At 31.3% G+C, this 19,831-nt stretch overlaps 1 protein-coding gene across 3 annotated transcripts in view; it reads left to right on the forward strand.

The window, feature by feature from the left end:
• The window catches only part of LOC142328468 (uncharacterized), a 167,516-nt gene extending 148,451 nt beyond the window's left edge, over window positions 1-19,065 (forward strand). The window contains exons 16-19 of one of the 3 annotated variants that reach the window (XM_075372274.1): window positions 1,455-1,593; window positions 4,782-4,907; window positions 5,420-5,525; window positions 16,937-19,065. In XM_075372274.1, the coding sequence (XP_075228389.1) occupies window positions 1,455-1,593; window positions 4,782-4,907; window positions 5,420-5,525; window positions 16,937-18,936 (2,371 nt within the window). In that variant the 3' untranslated portion in view covers window positions 18,937-19,065. The remainder of the gene's footprint in view (window positions 1-1,454; window positions 1,594-4,781; window positions 4,908-5,419; window positions 5,526-16,936) is intronic. The other 2 variants (XM_075372291.1, XM_075372282.1) reach the window with 2 other exon arrangements.
• The last annotated feature ends 766 nt before the right edge of the window (window positions 19,066-19,831 follow it).

Genomic DNA, 19,831 nt, shown 5'->3' on the forward strand with positions numbered 1-19,831 from the left:
AAACAATAGTCAAAATTCCGCAAACTTTTTTCAGTTGATTTTATTTATATCAATATTTTATAAATATGTTAAAATTGTGTTGTTTGTTTATTGCCAGTTAATAAAAAGATAAATTAATACCAAATGTAAAGTGTGGTATTCAGCTATAATTTTTCAGACTGTATGGCAGTTTTCTCAGAAACTACTAGAGTTATAGTTGCAGAGCTAATTTTCTTTTTTTGTTAGAAAATAAACGCAGTTATCTCCCATAATTTGATGGCTCAATATTATTTCCATAGAGCTTTATTTACCATTTGAATATAAATAAGGGGAAAGATTTTCATTAGCCATAACTAAAACAAGCATTTCAGGACTGTGTTAAGAAATTTCTTTTTTTATTTCACCAATAAAACATATCCTGAAATTATTATTATTTCTTCATGAGAATGCTGTGTACGTGTACTGGGTGCATAAAAAAGATATTCTAATATGGATTGATTTTTTTTTTTTTTTTGTTTTTTTTTTAGTATAAAAATTTATTTCTTCAGTACGGATTGAGATATTTTGATAAAATTTGGCATAATTTTTTAAACTAATATTATTTATATGATAATTAATATAGAAATTATTGTGGATTTGTAAATTTCAGAACAGCTCATATAATTTTTCCCTTTACATTATTAGCTTAAAAACTACTAGCATTAGGATGTAGCTTAATTGCTAAAATGTTAAGTGTTTCACTGTGAACAAAATGACCCTTGATTTTACAAATTCAAGCCAAGTTATAATGAAAAAAATGTTAATGTGAATCTCTTCTAATAATTATAAAATAAATTTTGTCAATTTTTATCTTCATTACATATTAAAATTAGTCAATACCACAAAAAATAATTGATTTTGCTCAAATATCTTGTAACCAGAAATATTTTAGAAAAGCACAAAATAAATTTAACTATTTAAAAACAAAATTACTGGTTAATTATGTAAAAATGCATGTATTTTAAGTGCCATAATTGTGAACAGTTGTAGGCAACTTGATAAAACTTACAATCATTCCCAGAAATAATGGTGAGTTGTCTACTGCAAATCTCTTGGATTTTCTCTACATCAAACGCAAGGCAAGTTTTTTCAAAAGTACTCACAATATTTGCAAAAACGTGTTATATTCTGTTTATTGTTTCCATATTTATTTATTTTGTAGACATACCACTTTTTAAAAAATATACCAGATTCAATTAAAATATCTCAATCCATTCTGGATACATAAATTTCTTTAAAAAAATTTGAAATATCAGATATTCTTATAAAAAAGTATTTACAATGTTTATGAAAACTTCTCTTATACTGGTCTTTAGAAACACACTACCAAAATATTTGATAACATTTTCTTCTACACCAGGTATAATAAATTACATTCTTATTGGCTAGGATTTTTCAAACTGACTATATATTTCTGGGTTGTTTTTTTTTCCTAGAAAATCATGGGTGTCATCTTCATCAAGGTCTCGATCTAGAAGAAGTAAAAAGAAGAAAAAGAAGCATGGAAAAGCTCGTTCTAGAATTCTTGATTCTGATGAAGAGACTATCAAAATCCCTAGAAGGAAGAAACCTAAGGTAAATCAAACATGTAAATAAATATATCAGTGAAAAACATTTTTTGCAGAATTTGGTCAAGCATTGTTTTGCAGAAACAAAATCCCACTCAACGGCTTCCTACATCTTTTTAACTAAAAAAAAGCTTATCAAAGTGAAAGTTGTAAGAGTTTCACTATATGTATCGGCATTTATAGTACTTCCATATTCAAGGAACTCAATAAGCATTATTCCTCTGTTGTCCCAAAGAAAACATCAGTCTTAAGCTTCCTGCCTGAAAGTTCTCTTGCTTAAACTTCTTGAACCTCTGAAATGATAAATATTCTGACGCATCGATTGCTGCTTTGTTTCAGTATTAGTGTACAATATCCAAGTTTCATCTCCGGTCACAATTGGTGTAAGCAGTTCATCCCCTTAATTTTGTTAGCAATATTTGAGCTGTGGCAAAATTTTTTCCTTATCTCTACCAGACATTTGTGGCACCCACTTGCCACAAAATTTTCTGTGAGCAGTTTTCTCATTAAAATTTCATAAATCACTGAACATAAAACATTAGGAAATTTATTTTGTAGTTGTGAAACTATAAATCGTATGTTTTTATAAATATTTAATTTACTTCTAACAAATCATTTGTGATCACAGATGAGCAACCTCTCATTCTTTGTCATGAACATTTGTCTTGCCTTCTTGAAATAAATGACATCCTTTTTGAACTTTACCTTCACAGATAACATTTGATTCATGAATATTACGAATTTCTTCATGTATCCCAAAAACAGATTTTTTTAACTAATTACATCTTGAACCTCACACTTTATGGGACAATATATTTTATCATTCAGAGCGAGTAATATATTTTAGTGTATAGAAAAGGAAAGGAAACAAAGTGGTAGAATGACAATGTAAGGATAGCAGTTGAAAAAAAGGAGATAGCATGGAAGATATGGAGACAAAGCCAAGGGATAAATTTAGAGAAGCTAAAAGGAATGTAAGAAAGTTATAAGCAGAAAGAAGAGGAAATGTTGAAAGAGTTCACAAAAGAGCTAGAACTCACAAGTGAGTAAGAAAATGCTTTTTGGTGTCATTAAAAGTAAAAAAAAAAGGGAGAGAAGATATAAAGTTTACACAAAAATCTAGAACTGTGATAGTAAAGGAATATGAAATACTTTGTATAGATGGAGAGAATATTTTAGTGAACTCATTAAACTAAATTGATTGGGAGGAAAAGGACAGGACAGTGATAAGGAAAGTGGGAGCAGAAGAGGAGTGTTACATAACAATGAAGGAGGTAGAGGATGCTTTAAAGAATGAAAGGAGGTAAACCACCAAGAATTAATGACATATGTACTGAGATGAGGAATGCTGCAGGAGTTAGTAGTTTACAGGTGCTGTACAGACTGTTCAAAAATATGTAGAAATTGAAGGTAATTCCAGAAGACTGGCTGGGAATAATAATACGCATTTTTAAAAAAGGGGGCAAGATGTTTTGTAGTAATTACAGATGTATTACACTACTTCCAGATGTGGCAAAACTGTTTGAAAGGGTATTGAAAATCTGCATCAGAAAGAAGATGGAGAGGCTGTAGGAAGAGAAACAGATGGGATTATAATAAGAAATTAGTAATAGTGTTTCTAGACATAGTAAAGGCATATGATAGCATGGATAGGGAAGTTGTGTGGCAAGTGCTAGAAGAAAGAAATGTGAATAAAGCAGACATCCAAATGGTTAAAGTTGTGTGTGAGAGGAGGAGTCAGAGTTGTATCAGGACAAGGCTGGAGAGGTCAGATTGGTTTGAGATAGAGAATGGGTTGAGACAAGGAAGTGTGATGTCTCTAATTTTGTTTTTAATAACTATGGATGGAATCTTCAAGAAAGTTCATAAGGAAGTAGCAGAAGGAACGGCCAACTTTTTATTTGTTTATAATGTTATTATGTAGAGGGTGCAATAAATGAATAGAGTGAAGAAATGCGAAATGCAGTTTAGTGTTGAGAAGAGTGAAGTGATTGTGCAAAACAGAAAAAAGGAAAATCCATTGGACATAACTATGAATGATAGAGAAATAGAAAGAGTATAAAAGTTTACTTATCCAGGAACAGTTTTTTTCTGAGGATAGGAGAATGGTTAAAGAAATAAATACAAGAGTACAGAAGGCAAGTGGATTTTATCAAAGTGTAAGAAGTCTGGTTGGGAACAAGGAGGTACCTTTGCAGTGTAAGAGAATTACATAGCCTACTTTGTGCCAGTTACGTTACCTATGTGACAGAAACCTAGACAGGTGGCAAAAAGATCCTCCATCTTTTGGAAGATTAAAACTCATGTGGTTTGGGCATATTAAAGGATGGATGAAGAAAGATTACCAAACAGGATGCTGCATGCAGAGGAAACAAGTAGAAGGCCAATAGGTAGACCAAGAATGAAATGGATAAAAGTAGTGATAGAGATGCGCAAGAGAGGGGATGTGGTGACTGTAATGGAAGAGAGGTGGTTCATGGCTCAAGGCAAGTGGAGAAATTTTGTAGCAGGCCTAACCAGAGGAAACTTGGATTAACAGGAACTGAAAATGTTGATGATATTTTAGCATTCATTTCAGTTAGATTATGCACGGCAATTAAGACCAATATGATTAAACCGATTGTTTCTAACAGATGGTATAAATAAATTGCTGTGTAACGATATCTATTTCTAAATTATAGATTGGTGGAAAAGTTAAAACACCCCTTACTTTAAAAGCACGCTTTATATTTATACACTCCTAAGAGAAGATGAAGATATCATGAGAGTTCTGAAAATGTAATATTTAATAACTTGGATCAGTCTTTCATTAAAAAATGAATAATATTTATATATTAAAGTTAATTTGTTTTGTTCAACCATAGCAATTTTCCTTCACTACCTGTAATTCAGGTTTTTGTCTGTAAGCCATTACCAGCAAAATTGTATTTTGTACTCTTACGGCTCTTCATCATTTTTAAGTTATGGTAGTTGAAGTATTGTTTTTATTTCTTGCAGTTATTATGTGATAACATCGAGGTTACATATTTGAAATAAAAAGAAATTATAAATTTTGTTACTTGTTCTTCAGGATCATCTGTGATAATACATTAAAAAAAAAAATTGTAACTAATGTTTTGGTTATTAATAATTGTTATAAACACTATTACTGTCTGTTTTATTAAAGATTGATGTATTTGTGTATATTTATTTCAGATTAAGTATGGCCTTGATGAGCCAGCCGATGATTTACCTTCTAGAAGGACACGAGGCAGAAAGATTAACTATCAGGAAGTGATGGGCTCAGACACAGAGGAGGTAACTTCTCTTTTATCTCAGAAGGTATATATTTATACATATTGTTTCACGAAAATCAAAAATGGTTTATCCAGTTAAAGCCCAAACTTTCAATAAATTTTTTTTTGCCATCTTAAAGAAATCTTGTTTTCTTTGTAGAGCTTTTATCAATAACAATCAGTGGAGATTTTATCTAACTGGTTCCTCTTTTCTGTCATTAACAGCTCTTCAATATGTTTTCTGTCATCATATGTGTGATATAGAATCATACATATGATGTATTCTGTATATTGATGGATCGCTTTTGAGTACACATGACTTTTTATATTGTGACATATAAATTATCTATTTATAATTTATGACATATACATATTGACATATATTATATATTGTCTATATTGTGTATATTACATATTGTCTTTCTAATTTAATTGTTTTCACCATTCAGTTATATAAAAATAGTAAATTCAGATTGTGTGAATTATAAGAGCAATTCATAAGTATATTAAACTATATAAATACTGGTTCTTAGTATGAATTTTTATTAATTTTTCCAGGAAATTTTAAATACAACGACCAGGAGAATTATCAGTGATGATGAGGATGAATTTAAAGTGGAAGAGGAAATTAAAGAAAAAGAAAAGAATTCTGATAGTGAATCTGGTAATTTCTTTACATTTTCATTCATAGTTTTATATAACTAATTAATTGTCTTCGTGTTTAATTTTTCTTTAGAGCATGTCAAAAAATATTCAGGCTTCCTTTCTCTGTAACTTAAGCTTCTTAATAAATGCCAAGTTGTATACATTGTTTTTCTTTCTGGGTATGTCCTACATCTACATTTTGGTTATGGCACCTAACATACATACAAATATTTTCCTTTATCTCTTCTGTTGAAAAACTTTCTTTTTTGCTTTTACTTTGGATTTTACTTTTTTCCAGAAGCCAAAGTTCTGTTTCCATATCAGATAAGAGTACAGTAAGGAGGTATGAAGGAGCACAATGTATTATCAAGGAATCCAAAATTTGATGACTCACTTGGCTGATGGTTGTTAAGCAAAAGTTAATTCAAAGTAATGTGAGCGTTATTTTCTTCACTTTTCCTCATTTGTTTAGTATCTATGCATTATTCATATTAATCTATGAAGCCAAAACTGTGCTTTAACAAAAAAAAAGTTAAAACATTAAGTTTAGTATGATATTTTATATATCTTTATTGTAGGCTCTTTTAAATGATAGCTTTGAAAAATGGCACATACAAAAATGGCTTTGAAAAACAGCACATTGAAAAGTGGAAAGTTTAAGTTTTGTTTCTAGATCCTAACTGTATCCTCTTGTTTTATTTTTATTATGTCTCTTTTAAATTTAAGATTATTAAGTTTTTTTTTTGCAATTGTTTGATTAATTTATGTACTTCTGATTCTATTGTGCTATGTATTTGTTCTTCATTCAATTGTGCAGACTTCATTAATAACTGATGATTTTTCTATTATTTAACCTCAAAAGATAGTTCAAATTCTTAAAGTGGATTTCTGATTCATCATTTGTTTTCCAGACTGTCAAACTATGTGAAGTCATTACACATATTTATTCATCATAGGCATTCTCAGTTGTAATTCAAATGTTTTCTGAACATGAGTTCAGAAAATGAGTCAACTTCTAAGAATAAGTGAAAGATTCTTCATACTGTATTTTCTGAAGCACTTAACAGCTTTTGCAAGACAGTCCTCTGTATAATATTCAGAAATTTAATTTAAGTCAGTTTGTATCGGGTTACTATGGATCATGTGAACAAATTAACATATTTAATGCCATTAAATGGAATTAAGGAAATTTAGTAGAAACAAAATGTGTAAAAATTACAAACTGTATACTTTGATGAGCTATCTTTGTTATTCTATTAAATAACAGACATCATATTAATCGGTAGTGGGTTTTATATACCGGCTGGTCCATTTAAATTGAACATTTATATCTCAAAAACTACACATTTTAGGAAAAAATATTTCATATTGAAGTTTTTCCATTTCAAGGGGGAAATACATTCACAACCTATGTTGTCCTTGATAAGGTTAAACTAAGGTAATTTCAAGATCAACTTAATTTATTTTTAAATAGGAACCTGTATTTTTTATTGCAAAATCTAATTCTTTGCAACAAAAATAAAATTTAATTTCAGACATTTTTCTAAAATTGATAGTTTTTTAGCTATTCATCTTCTAAAATGCTGATTTGTGTTGATTGTGGTGAGTCATCACTTTGGGATAGGCAGGACCTGCTTCAAACATCTTACTCTGCCCATCGAGTCCGTAGAGACTCAACCCAAAAATTTTAATTATGACCTCACCATATATAATAAAACATTTACAGCACCTCTTGTCTTTCAGGAAACATTTTACCATTTTCTATCTGAGAAAAACCCAGACGCAGTTTAGTTTTTACAGTAGTATACACAGATTGGTCTAAACAGAATGATACCTTTGGATGTGTTTTTTTTTTGTAAATGACAGAACTTATGTATTCTGTCATAGGTCTACCGGGAATTACAAATGTCTACAGTGGTGAACTGTATGCCATCAATATGGCTTTGAATATAATTAAATCAAAACATTGTCACATTCTTATCTGTAGTGATTCGTGTAGTGCTCTCTATGCTTTAAAGGATTTGTATTCTGGACTTCTTATCATCACCAAAATTCATAATACAATTGCTAAATTGAATTGTCACAACATACGAGTAAATTTCTGCTGGATCCATAGTCATGTGAGAATCGTAGAAAATGAATGTTGAGATTCCGCTGCTAAAGACGTGTGTTACCAACCATTTCACCACTCTAGTTACAACCACTGATTTTATTAATTGCATTAAGTATACATTTCAAGGAAGGTCGAAAGTTGACTGGGCTGCTACAGAGGATAATGAACTCTGACACATCAAAAATACAGTGTTACCATGGGACTCATACCGGAAAATTTTCCAAGAGGAAGTGGTCCTGTGTCAACTGCAATTAGGACATATCAGAGCTACTCACAGATACCTGATGTCACCAGAAAACACAGGTATGATGCACACAATGCGTCTGCTGCTTGACAGTGCACCATATCCTTGTGGACTGCGTACATTATGCGGCTTTACATCGCAAATTTAAATTACCGCAAGACAGTGCATCCTAGAAAATGATAAGAATGTAATAGACCAGTTATTATTGTTATTTCAAAGAAGAATCAATATACTTAACATTTAATGATCATCAATCATAAATTTTATTTTGTTATTCATGTTACTTATTTTATCCTAATGGTTATGTTTCTTTTATTATTTTAGTTTAATCGTATTGCTATCTTAGTATTAATCTTATTTTATTAATATTTTAATATCTGAGAAGGGGCTGTTTGTTTGTTCTTTTTTGTTACCCGGGCAATGATAACACAAAAGCATTTATCACCCCCCTCCCCAAAAAACCTACTTTCTTAGGAATTTCAGATCTGGCTAACAGCTATTTTAAAGAATTGTTTATTGCCTCCAGCTCTCCATCAAAATGAGTTTGATGTCCTATAGATAAATAAAAACTGAAAAGAGAACCATAGGCACCAACTCCAACACATCCTTCATCCTACATCAAAGAGCCATCAGTATAAATATGCACCATTATTGCTCAGAATAATGACCTTGTATAAACTTTTGCGTGATGACCTTCAGTAGTACCACCATCAGTATCAGATTTCCTAATCGCTCACGTAGTCTAACCTAGTTTCAATGTTGAATGTACATATTGGGTATTCTGGAAGTTTGAGATTTTTTATCCTGCAAGGGGAAACAAACTCCTGACGGCAGCAGCTCACATTCTTGCAGCAAAAGAAGTTTAATATAAATTTTTTTTGTTATGTTTAGCATTGATAAAGAGCATCCTCCATTGCTTCCCAGCCAATGTTTTAAATATGTTTATATTACTTTCCTATATCTATTATATGAAAAGATGTCTAAAGAAGTTAGGACTTTCTTAGACGTCTTTTCAACATGTTTCTTCCCCACAATCTTTGTATCCAGAAACAGACCAAGGTACTTGGGATCGCTGCACTTCTGCAATTGCTCACCCTCATACATCAAATTAATCTCTGTAAGAGAGTGCTTAAGAGCATACATTGTAAAACGTCTGCTCTGTCATGCTATTTTCATAGGACCAGTTTGCTAGAGTGGCAACGGCTGTATTAATTTTGGTAGATAGTTTATGTTTTTGCTTTTTAGTAATGAAATCAACATAACAAGGTCATCTGCATAAAGTGCTGTCCTGATCCCCTCTATTTTCTGTTGGGCCTTTGGCAAGTCATTGATCATGATTTTGAAAATGACCATGCTCAGTACATCTCTGAGGAACACGAACATTTTGTTTACTAAAACCTGATAATATACCATTGACCCTCATAGCACAGAACCATTGGTTGATGAACAAGTAAAGCCACCATAACATATTCCCCCCAATAATACAGTTGCACAGCTTTTTGTACAACTTCATTCTCTAGATAGAGTCATATTTATTTATTCATTATTACTCCTCTCCATGTTTTTCACGTAATTTCATAGTTACATTATATTTTCATACAAAAAAATTCTTATATCAACCTAATTTTGTTAATTGTACTTAAAAACTAGTAACATTAAACGATCTAATATACCTAGTTCTGACACAGTTTGTTGTTACAGTTTTTTTTTAAAGGTGTAGAGAAATTAGGTACTCACAAAAAAACCTGTATGGGAGTAACCATACAGGTATTTAATTGTATTAAATGAATAAAAAAAGATATATATATATATATATATATATATATATATATATATAAAGGCACTGTGTCTGCCTATGACAAAAGCAAATGAAATAAATAATACTCATACTTATTACTTACTATAAGAATTAACATCCAACCTATGCCAATAAACCTTGACTATCAGAATTGCATTAAAATAGAAGTTTCTAGTATTTTATCACTCCAAAATACCAAACAAAATTACTTATAACAATTTTTCTAAAATTTTCTTACATTTTGAAAAAATCTTAATTAATGATATTTCAAACAAGCATCAAATATTGTTGTGGATTAAGTATGTGGACGATATATTGGTCTTACACAATTCATCTAACTACAAGCGACAAACATATGATTTATTTTAAATGTAGTTAATAACTATAAAAATGACTTAAAATTCACATTTGAAATGAAAATTAACAGGAAAATACACTTTTTGGACATTGAAGTTGAAATAAATGGATACAGCATTATAGAGACAGCCATTTATAGGAAACCAACCATAAATCACACCACTATACACAAAGAATCTAATCATCTGTGGTCACAAAAAATTGGCACTTATAAGAATTTAATATTTATATTGTTGCAATACAAAACAATAACCAGATAAACCCAAAAACAAGATAAATACGATAATACAAACAGCAGTTTCCAATGGCTTTGATAATTGAATTGTCAAAAGAATTTATAAAAAACAAACAACCAAACATCAAAATAGTTTTACAACTTTATAGCAGAATAATAATAAAGAACTTACTAATAATTATTTCATACTATTCACATATATGAATAAAATTATAGAATTAAATTATTGATGTTTGTGGTAAAGATAAATGTAAGAAAACATAAACCTAATAACCACATTTTAAAATATGGAAGGGATGATAATAATACTACTGGAGAAAATTTAAGTGAATATATACGATTAAATGTAATGATTGTAATGGTATGTGTATTGGTAAAACCAATAAATCTTTCAAAAAAAGGTTTGCAGGGCATTATAATGCATATAAGAACAAGAAGAGACATTTCTAATATAGTTAACCATTCTGCTACAACTATACTAGAAAAATACTACATTTATAAATTCAAACAAATACATAGAATGATCAACATTTTCCAATATGAAAATATTTATATTTTCATTTGTTCATTTAATCATAACATCAGCAATGGCAAGTAATATTAGTGCTAATTGAATGTAATGTAAAATAACTTGAGCACTAATATAAGATTTACTAATGAGGAAAAATATCAAAAGTTTATGTATACACGTTAAACATAGTAATAACAGTACGGTTTTAAACATAAGCAGAGATGACTTTTTTCTTCATAAACAATCGTTATCAGCACAGCACTGGCTTAACGGAACATAACAGTATTCAACATTGAAGGCACTGACATTTCACAAACCATTTCACTTGATTGATGATAAAAGGTAAAAGCATTTGCAATAAAAAATGCCAATCGAGTGGAATTTGACACTGTTGTTAAACAAAATACATATTAATTATTAAAACAGTTATAAAGAATAACTGATAATACAGTAAAATTGCTGCCTTGCGCACAATTTTCTATAAATACCATAGCAAGTTGAATAAAAACAAAGATAAGCAACGAGTTGGACCACAACATATCCATACACTTTGAGTTCCGACTTGATACATATGGTCCTTTGAAATCCACAGAAACTACAGAGAGTTCTTAATTTCCTGGCTAAATTGTAAAAGGTGTTTCATGGTTGATCAATATTTCTGACCATTAATGACGGACAGCTTACATGATTCTCAACTTCCATCCAAGAAAGGTATAAATTTGGAAACTTCAGCTGGACTTGTCCCTATAGTTTAGAATCCCCAGAACTTGGAAAAGCTATTCTTTCTTTATGTAATCACCTTTTGACTCATTACTGCTGCCTTATGCACCCACACAATCACAACCCGCATCAGTTTGGTTCTTTCTGCCTTTTTCATTCCTTCCTCTCTTTCAATCCTGAGTCGACAAAGACTACATCCAGAAGGGCTTGTAATTATAGACCTTACCCTTGGGTACATGCTGTGCAGCCACCTTCAGTATAAGGTAGCATAGTCTCTGGTCTTTATTATCAACAGATGTGATGAAATCTAAGTTGTATGTTGCTAGCTTTTCTTCCAGGTCTGTCTTATATTTTTAACAGTGCTTTCTTGAAATTCCAGCTACACTTCTATCTCTGAGAGGTCCCTTTCTCCCATCAAACTACTCATGTAACCAGCCACCTTCAGTATAAGGTAGCATAGTCTCTGGTCTTTATTATCAACAGATGTGATGAAATCTAAGTTGTATGTTGCTAGCTTTTCTTCCAGGTCTGTCTTATATTTTTAACAGTGCTTTCTTGAAATTCCAGCTACACTTCTATCTCTGAGAGGTCCCTTTCTCCCATCAAACTACTCATGTAACTAACATGCGATGGCCACAATCCACTCCTCCAATGATTTTTCTTTCTGCTCTGCAATGGACATCAACAGAGACAGAGTTAAATCCAGATTTGTTGTTGATCCATTGTATTGTAAGTACATAGGTGTATAAGAGGCATATAGGAGCCATATGCAGTTTGTTGACAAGTCTTGGAATTGCCTTGCCAACTCTAGTGCCTTATTGTCTTTGTATCCAATGTCAGGAAAATGTGCATTGAAATCACTTACAATTAAAGTTTTATCATCTTATCTACATTTATGAAATTGGTATTTGGCATATTGTTTGGTGAATAATACTATCCATACATTCAAAAATATGTTTCTTTAACCACAAGTCCAGTAATCATTTCACAAAAATCAATAACATCTGTACTTTTATAATTTTAAATTCATTCACCAATCCTCGTCATACTCCAACTAGGATACCACTGGCAACCTGACAAAATTTTGGGAAGATCTTCATCTGGTAATTATGAAGATAAAATATTTTAATAATCTTCTGTAATGTTAACTTCTAGGTTTATAAATACAAAACGTCTTCCGCCTGTAATTCTTCCTTCTTAAAATGGGACATTCCACCTGCATTTCACTGAAATACCTTAAACATATCAAATCCTATGCTATTCAGTCTTATTGTAGCCTCCTCTCAGATAACTGAATGGGGACTGCTTACGTCCTGATTGATTACCATAAAGATCTATCATCATTACCTAAGTAAGCCATTTAGCATTATCCAGGGTTCACCACAAGGAGGCGCTTACACTACACCTTGTCCATACATATACATATACACACACACAGAGAGTTTGATGTACTTGTGATTTAGGAACCAAGGATACTATTTCAGGAGGTGATTCCAAAGCAACGAATAATTTAATTTAATATAATTTCATGTAGACATTTGTACAGAAAAATGCTTTGTTCTTCAGTTACTGATAAAATATTTTGATGTAATTTCTGCTCCAAGGAAACGATGAGGCTTTACTGAAATTTGTAGGATGTAAATTATTGCAAATTTTTATAATTTTTCTATTTTTAATCACTAAAATTTATAGGAATTTTTTTTTTTATTCTAAGAAAATTAACAAAGTTAACATGAAACAAATATAAGTTAGAGAAATTTGACTTATTAAACAAAACAGTGTCTTGGTTAAAAACAAAACTTGTGTAAAAATTTACATTTCTAAATCAAATAACCAATCAGTTGAAGCTGAGGAAGCAAATAATTTTTCAAGCACGTTAAAATATGAAGTACTAATATGTAGAGTATTCTCTTTCAAAAAGTATGGTCCTGTCGGATGCATTTCAAATAATCTATATGTTATATCATAGACAAAGACTTTGTAGTTAACTTTGCCCTGTATTACAATGATCTAACTTGAAAGGACCAATACCTAGTTTTCTGTCAATACACCACACACTGACTAAAACTGTGCTGAAAATTTCTATCCAAGGTAGCATGTGGACTCCCAACCCTGTAGGAGGAAGACACCCACCTTGTGACGTTACTGGTCTCCACACCACCCCCTCCATTCCAAGCCCTGAGGGGCTTTACCGGAGGTCGTCGTTAGACCCTCAAATTGATTACATTTCAGTCATCAGCCAGGCCTCGGTCGGGATACTAGTGATGTAAATGCCTTGGCAGACATTTTCATCAGTAAAATACATATGAAATTTCACCTTCACATAGGCCTCAAATGAACTTCTTCACATCCAACCTAACATGATTCCCTCAAACTAACTGACTGAAACCGTGGAAGCGCGAACCCTGCTCCTAGTAAAGATTTCACAACACCGTTTGTGACTGTAAATGCCTCAGGAAACGAACGAGTTTAAAGTTAAATCAGTACTACACTCATACCAATCAAAATTATGTTTTACGCAACATAGAAATTCAGACCTACACCCAATTAAGTCGACTAATTTAGGTCACCTAATGAGCGGAACGCAACCTCATTCCGGTCTCCGCAGGAGCCAGGGACAAATCCTGCACCCCCACCTGGTTCCATCATGGTGTCTTGCATGGCATTACTAAGTCATGATCAGGACCACCACTAGCGGAGGGAAGCCACACCCCCGGCCCGGCAGGTTAACATACCCTGGTGGAGTGGCCACCTCTACCAGCGGGAGCCCCAAAGTGAATTACATACAATACTACCAGTATGACCATGGCACAATGCCAACACACCTACCTCAACCAATCCAATGTCTAAGCCGGAACCTTAGCCACCCGAAATCCTGCCACAGTCTATTGTCTTCTTACCAGTGATGAGAATTTTGAATGTTGTTGATACGTTCATCACAGGTATCCATAAACAGTAGTTGTGAAGTTATGTAGCAGTTCCCAAAACTACAGTTGTGGCATTATCTTTTGGCCGAAGTGCTGCTTTTTTGTACATGTATTGGATAATATCCATGAAAATAAAATTTGTATGCTAGTTTGTGGAATCTTATTTAGAAATTTCTCACAAAATTGTTCTGGGACTGTGTTCAACTGTTTAAAGAATGTTTTCAATTTTATCTCCACATTTAGTTAGAGATATAGTGCTAGGAAGAGTTCTGCTCATGAAAATTCTTAAAAATCCTAATCGATACCTTAATCAGGAGCTGTGTGTTTAATTTAAAAACTACTAAAAAAGAATCGTAGTCCTTATAAGTTCAGACTAATTTTAAATATAATTAACTTCTTAAAGACAGATGAAATTAAAGTTTTAAACGTAATTCAAACAACCTTATGTTGACAAACACATAGCATTATTATTTATGGACAATGAATCACTTTCAAATTAGATTTCTATTCATTTATTCAGCGATGCCAAAATTTTGGTCAAAGTAGTAAAATTTAAATGAGACTGTCGCAGTATCAACTGTTTTGTAAATAAATATACAGCTGAGTTTTTTCTATATTAACTTTATTTACATTTTGTTTTTAATAGCCAAATTTTGTAACTTGTGTTTATTTTCTAATTGCTGTATTCCTTTTTATTTACTTACAAGTAATTTAAAATAGTCCATTTTGAACAGACTTATAAATGTAAGCAAATAAGATATTGAAGCAAATTGTAACAGAAGGAAATCTTCAAAAACCATATAAAATTGGTTATCAAAAATCTAAGATTAGTTGGCTAGTTTGATTATTAAACATTTATCATCAATAAACAATGAAGAAATACATCCCATGGTATAGGAAAGTAAGTAAACAAATTAAATAAATAAATAAAGATAGGAGAAATAATATTAATTGATAAATAAATAGTATTTTTAGAATGAGAATAAAAAATACAAACTTATAATATTATGAAATCCCTATAAAAAAGCTTAAATTTGGCTTAAAAATGTCTAAACTATTCAAATTTTTAACTGAGATTCCGTAAAATAACAACAGTTGCAGTTGTTTGTACTTTTTTTAGTATTTTTGAAAAAACTGTTCAAAGTATTTGTGGTGTAATGTTTTATAGTACTGTCCTTTTTTTATTTATTAGTTGTTCATTTAATTTATTGACTTATTTTCGTACGTATAATATTTTATATTTTTAAAATGGCCATGTAGTTTTAGATTTTTGGTAAAAAATATTGATACAGTTTTTGAGCATTTTTTTGTTTTCCAATTGATTTTATTTTCCACTTCAATTTTCATAAAAGGGTTACTAGAAATACAGTACTGGGACACATTTAATTAATTTTACAGGATACAAAACCACAAAGAAACCGTCACATTTACCTCATAGTTTAAGTTCAAGAACTTAAACTTCTTTATCCTTTGAGCTGAGATCTTTTTTTGTTTTTTTTTACCTTTGCAGTAGAACATGTTCTACTGTATTTCATTGTTACTTACCAGTGTATTCTTACTATATCAGATTAATTTTTCTATATGGTTTTATCTGTCTTGGCATAAAAATACATATATTAAAGAGTTTATGATTCTTGTCCTCCCCATTCTTCTTTTCAGCACAAACTACTGCCCTTTATTCCATATCGATCTTGTGAATAAGAAAATTCTAACCTTACCTATTTTATTGTGATAGATGTATTTTAAGTTAAGATCATTACATTTTACAGATGATCTTGTTTCATTTTTAAAATAGGTTGATTTTTGCCAGTAGAAAGTTAAGCTTCATTTTATTAATTATTTATAATTAAACAGCCAATCAGCAAATATTTTGTTAAATTTATTTTTATTTATGCCGTGAACTGAAGATTCTGCTCATTAGTAGAAGCCAAATAGTTCTTAACTGTTGGATTTTTCCTGAAATTTTTGAATTAGCATTTGTATTTGTAAAACTTAAAATCCTAATAATAATTATTAAATAAATAAGAAAGAAAGCAAGTAACTGGATAGTGAAATATTGACAAAAATAAGCCTCTAAGTGATGTGTTATTACTATTTATTAATTTATAAATTTTTAAGAAAAATGTAAATGTTTCATATAAAATTAAGATATACATACATCCTTTTTTTTACATTTTGTGAGTGTATTTATAATTATTAAACATTAAACCATTCAGCGTATTGTATATTCAAAGTTTTTCTGTTAATGTCCAGTGGGGAATGTGTATTTTAACCCATTACACAATCATCTTTTGGAATCAAACTAATATTGAAAATATTGAATGGTTAAGTATCCATGTTACTTGTAATATGGAGAGCTGTTAGCTTTTTAGAGGGAGTAAATAGTCTGAATTTTTTACTTCACATAACTCCATACTATGTTGGTGGTGGCATTTGTTTACGTAGTGAAATTTATTTCTTTGTAATTAATGATAAGAATTGTATTTTGATAAGTTCTTAGTATTGATACATGCTTTTGATTGCAGGTCCTGAAGTTGAGATTGCTCAGAATGAAAGTGGTGTTGATGATGTTGGTAATGATACAGAAAAGCAGGCTGCTGATGGCATTGGACAAGAGGAAGTAGATGAAGACGTTGAGGAGGAAGAAGAGGATGATGATGATGATGATGATAATGATGATGAGGAAAAGGAGGATGATGAAGATGATGATGAAGAGGAAGAGGAGGAAGATAGGGATGAAAACTGTGAAAGTAAATTGGGTGATGAAAACGAAGAGAGTGGTGCTGAAGAAAATTCTAATATTTCAAACAAAGTAAGCTCCTCACTTGCAGCTGATAAAATTGAAAAAAATGATCTGAAGTACAAAGTTAATAATGATGTAATTGTTCCTACTAATGTAAATAAAATACTAGAAACCAAAATTTCTAAAAATGAAAATGAGGCTCAGAGTTTATCAGATGGACAAGAGCAGATGGAAAGTATTATCACTACTATACTTGATAAAAAAGAAAGTGAAGTCGCACCTAGAGAACTACCTTCTCTTAAAATGAGGATTAGTAATCAGTCTGTTGTTCCAATAAATTCAAATAACGATTCAAACAATGTAAAACCTCCCCCAAAGCCTCTTTTGTCTACAGAAAGTAATACGTCTTCAACTGTTTCTGTAGATCTACGTCAGAAATTACAGTTGGCTCTTTCAAAAAAACTGAAAAGAACACAAGATTCTGAATCAAAATCTCAAGCATCTGAAGGTGTCAGTGATGATGAATTAGAAGATTCCAGTGAAGAGTTACTAGATGAAGAAGAACTGGATGAATTAGAAGAGGAAGAAGAAGCAGAGGAGGAAGATGATGAGGTATTAGAAGAGGGAGAAGTCCCTAAAAAGGTTGTTAATCGGTTACAAAGCATTCAAGCCATGCAGAAAAAAATAGAAGAGGATATGTGTCTTATTCAGAAAGAGGTGAATGAAGCAAAGGAAAAGGTTGATAACGTGAGACCGACTGTCACTTCAGAACCTGAAAAGACTATGGGGATTAGAGTTGTTTCTCCATTGAAACTTATGGCAAATCCTCCTACTTCTATAAATCAACCACCATATGCACGAATGCCAGTAGGTGTCCCTCAACAGCAGACATCTCAGCCTGTTGACATTACCACAGAATCTACTCAACCAACGCCACCACCTAAAAGGCGAGGTAGAGGTCGGGGCAAGAAACAACTTGCACAGGAGAAAGCTGCTCAAGAAAAGTTGGCTGCAGAAAGGTTAGCTCAAGAACAGCAACAATTGGTCTCTGGTGGTAGTGTAATTAGAGGCATGCTTCAATCAGGACAACCTCCTCATTCATTCACTTCTGTTCCTAGGCATTATTCTAATCAGCTTCAACCTCGAAGTGATGCTGGAAGAGGAGTGCAATTTCCGTCAATCCCCAGAGGACGACTGCCTTTTCCTGTCCAGCATTTTAATCCTAATCCATCCCATCGCTTAGGTAGACCACCTCAGCAATTGTTTCATTCATCTCATCATCCTTTAGATCCCTCCCCTTCAGGGGGTGGTCCAATAAATATACAGACACCTTCTTCAAAAACAGACTCTTCATTACCCTCACCGTCTGTCAGCAGCCCTCAAGGTAAATCTACTCCTCCTCATCCCGCTTACCATAGACCTCAGGGTCCTCCATCTGGCATACGATTTCCTCCTCCAGATTCAAATTCTACTAGACATTCCCTCCCATTTATGTCTTCCTCTCAGACATCCAATAGACCGACAAGCTATCCTTCTTACCATCATCCTTCTGGTTATCCGTATTCAGTAGCTGGCTATCCAGCTATTTTGGGTGAAGATGCTCTACCTCCTGCCGCTTACCAAGGATCACCTTCACAATATTCAGAACATTTTAGTGAAACAAATGCTGTAACATCTGATACAAGTAACAGCAAATCATATGACGAAGAAGTTAGCGGGGGAGAGTTTGGTGGTCTTGTTTCTTATTTCTCGAGTCAAAGAGAGGATGATCTTGAAACATAGCCTGATAACCAGATAATTATTAGACGTAAAATAGAATAAACCATATTATTTTATATAGTCCTTAATAATTTTAAAGTATTATTTATATTTAAGTTTTTTTTTTTTATTTTAATGCAGAATTTTTTATAATTTTTAATAAAGAGATGTTAGGTATATTTATATTAAAAAAATTTTAATTTTTTATAAAAATAATACTTAAATGTTATGTATTTATTATTTTAAAATAATTTTGTTACTGTTTGTTTTCGTACTTTATACGTTTATATTTATCTGTAATGTACAGTTCTAGCAGCTATTTATAGGTAACAAAATAATTATCTTTCTTGTGAATTTATGTTCTTTGAATTAATTTGTATATATTTGTAAATAATACAGTTTCTCCAGTTTATAAGAAATGTTTCTAGATTAAGGTATATAATGAAAAATTACATTTTTTACATTGTATTATTATTTATATGTAGTTAATTTATCTGTATCAGTGGTCAAGTAAACAAAATTTCCCCTTTTTATTTTTGAAAATGGAACAATATATATTTACTGTGATACTGAAAGTAAAAATTAGGCAGCTAAATAACATACATAAAAGATTCAGAAACTCCTTAATAATACAATTTGGGTCGATCACAAATTATTACAGGCAACACATTATACTTAAAGTTTTTAATTCATTTTTATAATGTGTAGCATTGATTTCTTTTTAATCACAGAAATAAATTAAAAATTTATTTACATAATCATTATATTATTAAAATGTTTTATTATAGTAATTAGTACTTATGTGCAATCAAATAGTTTTTGCTAAATCGGTTGGGTTTTTTTTTGTGTTTATTTAAGATAATATAATAGGATCTGATTGGAGTAAACTCAAAAAAAAAAAAAAAGAAAAGACAACTGA

This window comes from Lycorma delicatula, chromosome 1, assembly GCF_047948215.1.
Source record: "Lycorma delicatula isolate Av1 chromosome 1, ASM4794821v1, whole genome shotgun sequence".
Classification (NCBI taxonomy): Eukaryota; Metazoa; Arthropoda; class Insecta; order Hemiptera; family Fulgoridae; genus Lycorma; species Lycorma delicatula.